General features: G+C 50.2%; 2 protein-coding genes across 2 annotated transcripts; one reads left to right on the top strand and one right to left on the bottom strand.

Moving 5' to 3' along the window:
• Positions 1-237: 237 nt before the first annotated feature.
• EI90DRAFT_3294697 (uncharacterized protein) lies at positions 238-6,205 on the bottom strand (the record flags this gene model as incomplete). Its single annotated transcript, XM_039067445.1, has 15 exons — positions 5,918-6,205; positions 5,766-5,862; positions 5,629-5,702; positions 5,389-5,572; positions 4,236-5,338; positions 3,296-4,165; positions 3,201-3,241; positions 3,056-3,145; positions 2,422-3,003; positions 2,200-2,371; positions 2,076-2,148; positions 1,822-2,016; positions 710-1,754; positions 498-657; positions 238-446 (listed from the first exon to the last, which is right to left on the bottom strand). Exons 1-15 carry the CDS (start codon positions 5,943-5,945, stop codon positions 238-240), a joined length of 4,923 nt encoding a protein of 1,640 aa, XP_038908068.1. The 5' UTR covers positions 5,946-6,205.
• Positions 6,206-7,474: 1,269 nt separating this feature from the next.
• Positions 7,475-9,289, top strand: EI90DRAFT_3004516 (uncharacterized protein). Its single transcript, XM_039056366.1, has 7 exons — positions 7,475-7,812; positions 7,861-7,974; positions 8,030-8,067; positions 8,122-8,585; positions 8,651-8,795; positions 8,852-8,914; positions 8,977-9,289. Exons 1-7 carry the CDS (start codon positions 7,619-7,621, stop codon positions 9,186-9,188), a joined length of 1,230 nt encoding a protein of 409 aa, XP_038908067.1. The 5' UTR covers positions 7,475-7,618; the 3' UTR covers positions 9,189-9,289.
• Positions 9,290-9,561: the final 272 nt, after the last annotated feature.

Raw genomic sequence — 9,561 nt, 5'->3', positions numbered from 1 at the left:
AATGGCTTAGCTTTCGAGAGACTCGCCAAGCACAAGGCAATTAAGCATGAGTCCAACGCGCGTTCCATCACGGAACTTCCACAAAGGTACAAGTGCCAATGCATATATTTCCAACACAGTACATCAACAGGAGTCAGTCATAAGGTGTGATTAATGTAAGTAACAAAATGCTTGTTGAAACGCAAAGAAAATGTAGAGAACGAGAATCTTTAGGTTGCGCCCTCTGACCTCTGCTGCTCAGCCATGATTTTGTCTGATTGATGAAGAACGAGCTGGGATGTCAGGAATGCTCCGTGTCCCGTCAGGTTCCAAGTTTTGGAGCCGCTTGTCTATTAAGAATTCGCTGTCCCTAACAGTCTGTGCCCATTTCTCCAAATAGTTGACTGTGGTGGAGGTCATCGTGACTGTACACGCTCCAATGAAGATTGCCGGATAGATCGTGCGAACTGTTGAAAAAGATTAGTTGATGCAACCAATACATCGAGTAAGTAACACACTGGACAGGTTGTCTGGGACTTCGACATGCAAAACTTTCGTTAGGGAGAAAGGTATGATCCCAGGTGCGGCAATCATGAGAAGGAGACCAGAAATCACGGGCCACGCAAAGTGAACCATTGCATGATGGAAATCAAGGAAGGTAACACCATTGTCAACCATCTAGATGAATGTATTAGCAAGCCAGGAATAATGAATACGCGCATATACTCACCGCGTCCCAGGCGGCTACAATAGCTGGCGGATTCTGCAGTCGTGCCATCCGAAGGGCGATATTGAAGAGAACAAGACCAAGAGCCCAATCTTCCCAGATGTAAATTGTCGGAGCACGTTGTTCCATTGGGAACAGTCCGATACGAATAGGGAGGATGATGTAGAGTTCGACTACAAGAGCCAGAAGGAGGGGTATGATAAAGCCAAGCGCAATTGTCAGGACAGCAAGCTTCCCAATCCACACGACACCATGCCCAATCTCTGTATAGAGTGGATCAACACCTAGGGCCGTGGTGTCAGGACGCGCGTTTCCGAGCTGCCATGTAGCCCGCCACGTCTGTCGCAAGTCCTGAACCCCCTGATACTGACGAACAACAAAGCGTCCGAATGTGATGAGCGCCCAGAACGATGAAGCACCAATGATAAATGAGTATCCGTCATGCGTAGCATGACCAACGAGGCGATCCAAGAGCAATCGACCGAATAGGATGGGAGTGTCGACCGCGACAGTGGCGATGCCGACACTTGTGAGCCACAGATACATTATGAAAGCCATTATTCGATATTTGAAATTAGGGGGGAGATAGAGAACCGTATAATCGTCTGCTACAGTACGGTGGGCAGCAAGGGCAGCCGCATCTTGTACTTCAATGAGCCTTCTGCCTTCGTCGTCTAGCGGGTTGCCATTTTCGTCAGTGGTTACGAGCATCTGACGTTCATTTTCCGGGAACGCGATACTGTCACCAGCAGGAGCACGCACGAATGATCCATCGCGAACAGGGGCTGGTTGATTTGCTGCATGAACTGCGGCCCATGGTCTATTCCGGATAAGCGGAAGACGCCGCCATGAGAAAACTGATTGTTGCTCCTCTTCAGCAACCCGTTGACCAAACATGTATGAGGTGAGCCTCAGCTCATGTGCAGCGTGTTCCCACCAAATGGTCGTGGCCCGGACTAAAGTGTCACGAACATTGACAGATTCGATGATGGCTGGGGCCACAATGTGAAGAAATAGTAAATCGATTGGTATTTCACTAATAGGGTTCCTATTCGCAACGATAGTCGATGAGAAATATGTCAACCAGAGTTAAGTAGTTCTGAATCATGACTTACTTTGCATCCCAACGCAAGGGAAGAAGCATGTGAAATGGAGTCCAGAAATAACGCAGATAGTAGATCGCCGCGCCTACTCCACCAAGAATTACGAAAGAATACATCAAAGCGCTCACACCTAATTTCCTCAGCTGAGAAAGGGCGGGGCGATCGAGAATATCTCGAATGGGATGGAACGAGGGGTCAGCAGGATCTCTATGATCATGTGTCATTGCATTCTCGAACATGATTCCCAACGATATTATTTAACGTACTTTATAAACCACATGGCACCCTTGCGCATTAATCCTCGACATGCCGCGAGAAGCATTGCAAATTGATACATGACTGCGAGAGCTGACATTCAGCGTAAAACAAAGGACTCGTTAACAGACTCACACATGGTGCCAAGCATCCAATGGAAGAAGACAGCCGTCAAAGGGACACTGGCACAGTACTCAAGCCGGGTCCATATTGTGGCATCCTTAAAGAGGGGCAAGGTCGAGATGTCCAGTATGATCCCGCAACCAAAGGGGAAGACAACAAGCTCGATTAAGATGAACACTGCAACCTGTCGACTGATGTCAGACTCTGAGTCGACGCCATCAAGGGTCGGCGTACCTTCACAACTATCAATTGTTGTGTAATGGCGCTTCTTACGAACGTTGAAGCTCCGGAGTATAGAATCCCGCTTGCAAGGAAACTACCTCCGAAACCAAGCAAGGCGACGTAACCTAGGAATACAGAAAAGAGCTGTTCACTTGGTCCAGCCCCAGTTGCCAAAGCCTTCCATCGAGAGGCCATGACCCGGCCATAAGCGCTGTAAATCTCCCTGGCCCGTGCCCGTCCAGCTAAAAGGGCGGTCTTTGACTGAACCGGGATGTACGATTCAAAGTGATCCGATAGTCGCATGAGCAGCTGGTCAATGTGGGAGGTCGAGTGTGCGAGAGGAAAAATTTTCGAACCAGCGGACGCCAAGATTTGCTTGAGTCGGTTAGAAACATGGTCGTAGATGGAATCCAGGCGGACTGCTGAATCCGGGGCATGAGAAGCCCGAAGCTTCCAGACCTCCGATAATACCCCGAACAGATGCGTGGATGCTGGGCGAAGGAACCATAGGAACACGTCCACAATAGGATCCGTGGCAAGGCGCACGATACGAATTGGTAAATGAAGAACAAATAGCAATCTACGTGGTTTCATCTAAGGAAGTTGAGTTAGGAGGAAAGTATCCGAAGAACTCCATGCTGCTTACTAGGTTGAGAGCTAGTGATCGTCCGATGGTGAAGGGAATCCAGACAGCTCCACCGATTGTCATATCCAAAATGAGGATAATCAACGCGACCTAAAAATGCACCCGGGGTAAGCAGACGCTCGTACCAGAAGACTTGAATATTCACGTTCTGGACGATTGCCAACAAAGGTCCGCGCATGCCGACAGCTAGTACACGCGAATCAAGTTAATTGCTCGTCACGCAGACGAATAACTATGCACCTTCAAGGAGGCCATCCATATCATCTTCCCCTCCTTCCACCATTTCCGCTTCATCATTGTTCGGAGCATTGGGTGCGTTAGCATCCCAATTCTGTCTTGCCGCCTCATTATCAATTTGTTGTCTTAATCGTCGCTCTTCATTTGCAATTGCTCCTTGTCGCCTTTCTCGAATTTCATGGTGTCCAGGGACGGGTAGTTGCTCTTGTACATCAATGTCATCCTCCTGCGCTAGGGGGCCCCTCTCCATCCCCCAGTCATCATCTTGATCGTCAATGTCTGTCTCCTCGCCACCCTCCGGAGCATCCTGTGTGGAAGTTGGAAAATAACTGGTCGCGAGATCGAGATCTTCTGGTGCGCGATACGTAGCTTTCCCAAAATCAATCCCGCTCGGTGTCGTCGCGTCACGTAATTTTGACGATGCAGGGTGAGGTGACGCATGCCCAAGTTGGGTATGAGCCCCATGGGCAGTGGGGAGCGGGGATGGCCGGGCATGCGATGGCCGCGGCGAAGGTGGCGGAAGCTCCTCGTTGGGGGTCGTAGGAGGAAGATGCGGGCGCCGTGGGATGGAAGCGACGTGATGTGTCGATGGCCCAGGCACGAGAGAATCAACGTGGATCGATGATGGTAATGAGTCTGGTATAGGGTGGTATGAGGATGACGCCGAGGGGGATCCGGTCTGGCCCCAAGAATCCCAAGAGGACGTAGATACGCGAGCTTCGCGGGCGAAAATATCTGACTCGTCGTCCTGATGCAACGCGCTAGGGTTCAGAGGCGGAGGAGAAAACATGCTCTGTTTTTGATCACCCTCATCTTGAGGTTTCTCAGCCAGCTTCTGTACCCATCGAGGGGTTTTGACCTCCCAGGTGGAACCTGTGCGTGTGAAAGTGATGATGTTCAGCAAGGCCATCCACGACACAACGAAACCACATGAGACACCTACGCTGGTCATCGTGACTTGAAGATGGACTGGGCGGAAGAGGAATCATAGCTGGATCTGAAGGGAAGATGGGAGGTATGGAAGAGGCCTCATACGGGAGGTCCAGTGATCGCGCTTCTGGAGAAGGAGGCAAGGGAATTGAACATGCTAGAACAAACGCACTATACGTGGCGGGGAGCTCTTTTCCAGATGAAGTCGTGGTAGATTCATCCACGTCTGAAGAGGAAGCCGTCGACGCAAAGGAGTATCGGGATGAGGTAGCGAAATCTGAATTCATTTCGATCGTTGTATTCTCTGGCCGAGCAAAGTATCTTTCCCATTCAGTTCTCATCCGGATACGTTCCAGTTCGGGATTGGAACCTGGTGCGTAATGATCCTGCTCAGGTTCCGACGGATGATCATCCAACAAATTGACATCGACGTCATCGGTTATTCCGGTGGTCCCGCGGAGCCTTTTCAGCTGCACCCGCCGGCGGCGAGGGACACCTTGTTCAGCGAATTGGGGATGTGGAGCCATAAGCTGTACCTTGGCTCTCCGCCCAGCGTGATGGTGGGCTACGCGCCCCAGGTCATCACGGACTGGTACTGGTGCGCCGTCGGCCTGTTCTACCCTTCTTTGTCCAAGGTGTCGTCCGCGCTCGAGTCGTCGATTCAGAAACCTGAATGCGAGCTCTTCGCCTTGGCCTTGGCCCTGAGCTGCGGGGAACGCGACGACATTCTCTGGCTGGAGCTCTCCTTGGTTTACGTCGGGCTGGTCCGGTTGGTGGGGATCCTGGCCTGCAGCTGCAGGGCGAGCCTCCTCCGCTCCGTCAGGTACCACAGGCTCCCCAAAAATTCCAGGACGAGCATTCTGCACAATCCATTCACGCAAGAGAAACACGGCAAGGAATAAAACGATGATGAGGGCCGCAATGATTTGGCCGGTGAGAATATCGCCCCATACATCGTGGAACACTTCGCTCTTTGGCAGCTTCGATAGGAGGGTAGTGAGGAATAATCTGTTGGCTGAAGATGGTGACGATTCAGAAGCAGTTAAGTTGGCAGGGACATTCAGAGGTGATGGGGGAGACAAAGAAGGTCGTTCCTCGCCATAAGTCTTCCAAGCACTTCGAGAGCCATTAGTCCACGCAATAGAAAAGAGACGGATATGACACACATATGTTCACCAGCCCAGAAATAAAGTCTCCACACCCAAACTGTGGTATAAGGCAGGAAGGCCAGCCATATTGTAGCAATAACGACAGTCCTCAAAGCAAATAACTTCCAATGGAGCACTTGAACGGCCAAGCGACGTATGAAAAGAAGTGCAGGCAGCCTCTCGGGCATATCTGGGTCATATACTTTATGACATGAAATTGGCATCTCAGTGTAGATGGCATCGTCATATTTCGCGCACCTTTCTGGAAGGCATACTCAGTCTTGCACACATCACAGCTGCCTTTCTTGCTGTGTTGTAGCCAGGTGGTTAGACTGAAGCACGTAATTGGCTAACGTGAGCTGCGGGATCCCAACGACAAAGGAAAGGCTACGCACCAATCCTGGTGGATGTATCGAATAGTCCCTGAACATCTGCATGGATGAAATAAGGGCTCCCCAGGCTCTGCGGGCCCACTGCAAATGCGGCAAGTATCTAGAGTGAACTCGCGCTGAGGATTCAAATCTTGCGAATCGAGCGCAAGTCTTACCAATCTGTTCTTCCGGACTAGTCGCCATGGAGAGTGACGGGTCCCTAGTATCTAAGCACCAATATTAAGCAGTCCGGGGGTTGGTATTCAGGCACACGACGATGGGGTTTACCACCGCACGGAAGCAAGGTAGTAGAACGGACGTGAAAGTATAGGATAGCGCCGCCTAGCAGGGCGTATATGCCGCAACTGGGGCAATCCTGGGATTGTGTATGAAGGTAATGATACGGGGCAAATGTAGAGCACTAGTTGGCCCAGAGTTGCAGGAAAGGTGACACGTGAGTTTGGCCGCCCGATTCATTCAAATTACATAATTGATTTCGTGTACTTGATTACAAACTGCAGCCTTCGAAACCTTCTGCGGATCCTTGCGGGCCTGTTTGGAACTTGACCTGAACTGTGGCCTCTTCTTATATAGGTGGTTCTGGGCGAGGAGCCATCTTCGCGCACATATCTTATCGAGTCCGGGAGACTAACCACTCGCAGGCCTCTCGAATCAGGTAATACCTCGGAATTGTTGGTCGTCTACCTTCTGGCTTGGCGTGTGTTTTTTGGTTAATACTTGCTATGATCTCCGATTGTGGATAACTCGAACAAACCTTGTTCAGTCCGGCCTAGCTCGACCAAAGCCAATGCGGCGTCCGAATCTGGGTTGATAGAAGTCAACCCCTTGTGTAGCATCGTGAAGACGGCGGCCACTCCAATATTGCAGAAAGGATATTTCAGTGTTCAATCATCACACAAGTACTGTGAGTGGCGTGACTGAGGAATTTATCTAACAGTTCGTATGGAGCGAGGTGAATTCTGAGGCATTTGAATTCTGTCTCGAGGACGCGACGTTCGCGCATTTGACTTGCGCATCACTGTGACTCTGTGTGTGTAGTTCATAGTCCCGACCTTCATTCGTGGTTAATAATAATAATGGAAGTAGCCTCGCCGGGGCCCTTGTTGCAAAATTAGTCCGTGTCCATCCTGATTTTTCGCCGAATCCGAGGATCATGCGTGCTGCGACACCAAGTATGTATCCGCAAGTATGTTATGAGGCCTCAACGGATCGGATCCCGAATTGGCATATGTCCCTGTCCGGTTGACGCAATAGGGGCGGTGGACTCTCCTGTTGGGAAAATATGGTACTTCCGGAAAATCACTCTAAACATTTTGAGGATCTCTTCAAATTACATAATTCCAGAATCCATCAAGTACTGGGGAATTCTTCCATGAGGATCAATGATAATAAGGGTAAAGTTCTGAGGACTTCCCGATGTTCCAAACATTTTTGGGTCGAAATGCTCGCTGGGAGTCCTGTTGAGGAGATCTTGGTCAGGAGGATCAGCCTTGCATGCTAATATTATATAAATCGGCCAGCCCGCTAGCTTGCACACTTAAAGTAATACTTAAACACAAGTAGCTTTGTTGAGCAAACGGCCTGAGCACCTACATAAAGCACGAGACGGAGCCACAAAACAGGGAAACCGGCCCCCGTGACTACTGCTCATTCTCAGTCACACCACGAGTGACAATTTAGGCTGAATAATTCTGAAATATGATTGAGTCTGACGCATTGAGTTTTTTTCCATTCACTTTGCAACATCCTCTTCTGTCAAGAACGCTGTCAAGAATCGCACCGTATCTTTATACTCAGCGTGTTGGGGTGCACCTTAGGCTCTTAGGCCACTTGTTCTTTATCCCGTTGCCCTCGAAATGTCTACTGTGAAAGACGCAGTCTCGAAACTGACAAACCGTCGCGTCAAAGCGATCGCGCCCTTGATTCCACCCCAGATCCTCATGGAGGACTACCCCCTAACTCTCCGAGCAGCGGATACGGTACTCGAAGGGAGGAGCCAGGTAGAAGCGATTCTTAGAGGGGATGATGATCGATTACTTGTTGTGGTCGGGTCAGTCGTCCAGCATGGAGGAAAACATTCAATAACCGCTTTGCCTAGGCCGTGCTCTGTACATGATGTCGAGGCTGGTGTTGAGTACGCCAAGTCCCTGAGAGCCTACGCGGAGACTGCAAAGGATGAGCTCCTCATCCTCATGCGAGTCTACTTTGAAAAGTGCGTTGTGGGCTCAATTCTTGAGCATCGTTGATATCGAGTCTGCTCAAATTAGGCCCAGAACAACTGTTGGGTGGAAAGGTCTTATTAATGGTGAGTGGAGGTGCATCATCTTAACTCTCCCAATTCATTCATTCCCCAACGTAGACCCTCTAATGAATGGGTCCTTCAAAATCAACCTCGGGTTGCGAACCGCCCGAAATTTCCTTTTAAACATCACGTCTTTGGGACTCCCAACAGCTTGCGAGTTCCTCGACACCATCACTCCCCAATATATTTCCGATCTTGTCTCCTGGGGCGCTATTGGGGCCCGCACCACCGAATCACAAGTCCACCGCGAACTAGCCTCGGCACTCAGCATGCCTATCGGATTTAAAAATGCAACAGATGGTGGCGTGGAAATAGCCGTTGATGCATGCCGCGCCGCAAGGAGCGGTCATGTCTTCCTTTCCGTTGGAAAGGAGGGCTTGAGCTCCATTGTTGAAACCGAAGGTAACCCAGACACGCACATAATCTTACGCGGTGGAAAAAGTGGGCCAAATTATGAGGCCCAGCATGTAAAAGCCTGTGTGGCGAAACTGAGCAAGGCGGGATTAACTGAGAGGGTTATGGTGCGCAAAATCATTTTCGTGTCGTGTCTAAAGTACTGTCCTTATATTCAAAATTCCCCTTGTAGATCGACTGTTCCCATGGGAATTCCCAGAAGATTCATCACAATCAACCTAAAGTCGCTGACAACATTGCCATCCAGCTCGAAGATCCCGACTCTGAAACCGCCCATTCGATCATGGGCGTGATGATCGAGAGCAATTTGGTGGAGGGTAAGATATCCCTGCCCCCTACATTGAGGAGGATCGGGGCTTAAAAATCATTTTAGGGAGACAGGATATCCCGGCTTCCGGTCCATCGGGTTTGAAATATGGACAATCCGTCACCGATGGTACGTTCCCTTCTTCATTAGCAAACCGATCACTTAAAAAAAACCACACACATGCCTTCTAGCTTGTATCTCCTGGATATCGACGGTGCCAGTTCTTGACCGTCTCCGACAAGGCGTGAGGGCCCGTCGTAGGAATAAAAGGTTGGTCTATGAAAGGAGCGTGGAAGTAGTTGCCAAAAGTGGGACCACTACTCCAATCTTCCCATCGCCCGATGGGCAGACGAGTGTCCCGCTCCCTAGCGGTGCTAATGGTTTCGCAAACGGAGTCCATTGATCCTCTCCTCGACGATATGTTACTTGTCCAAATGCCATGCTGACCCTGTATGTACGTGTATATGCAATATCTACATGAATATCATTAGTCTTGAGTCCCTCTGGAATTGGTCTCTGCTCGTGCTCGGTGCAAACATAGTCGTATTCGCATTCGTGGTGTCCGCAGGGACTGCCCATTGACAAATGCCGACCCGAAGACTCACCCACAGAAGCTCTTCAAGCACTCACGTTAACAATTATGTCCGAGACTAAGTGGAATTAGCGACCTGGTCACCAGGAATACCCGGGTCCAGGATAAAGAAGGGAGGGATTTCAACATGGTTGAGGAGGCAATAGACCGACTCCCCCAGCGCGCTGACATGATGCAACCAAAG

Source organism: Cantharellus anzutake (assembly GCF_015039405.1).
Source record: "Cantharellus anzutake strain C23 chromosome Unknown EI90scaffold_184, whole genome shotgun sequence".
NCBI lineage: Eukaryota > Fungi > Basidiomycota > Agaricomycetes > Cantharellales > Hydnaceae > Cantharellus > Cantharellus anzutake.
This window is presented reverse-complemented; position numbering and strand designations above follow the sequence as displayed.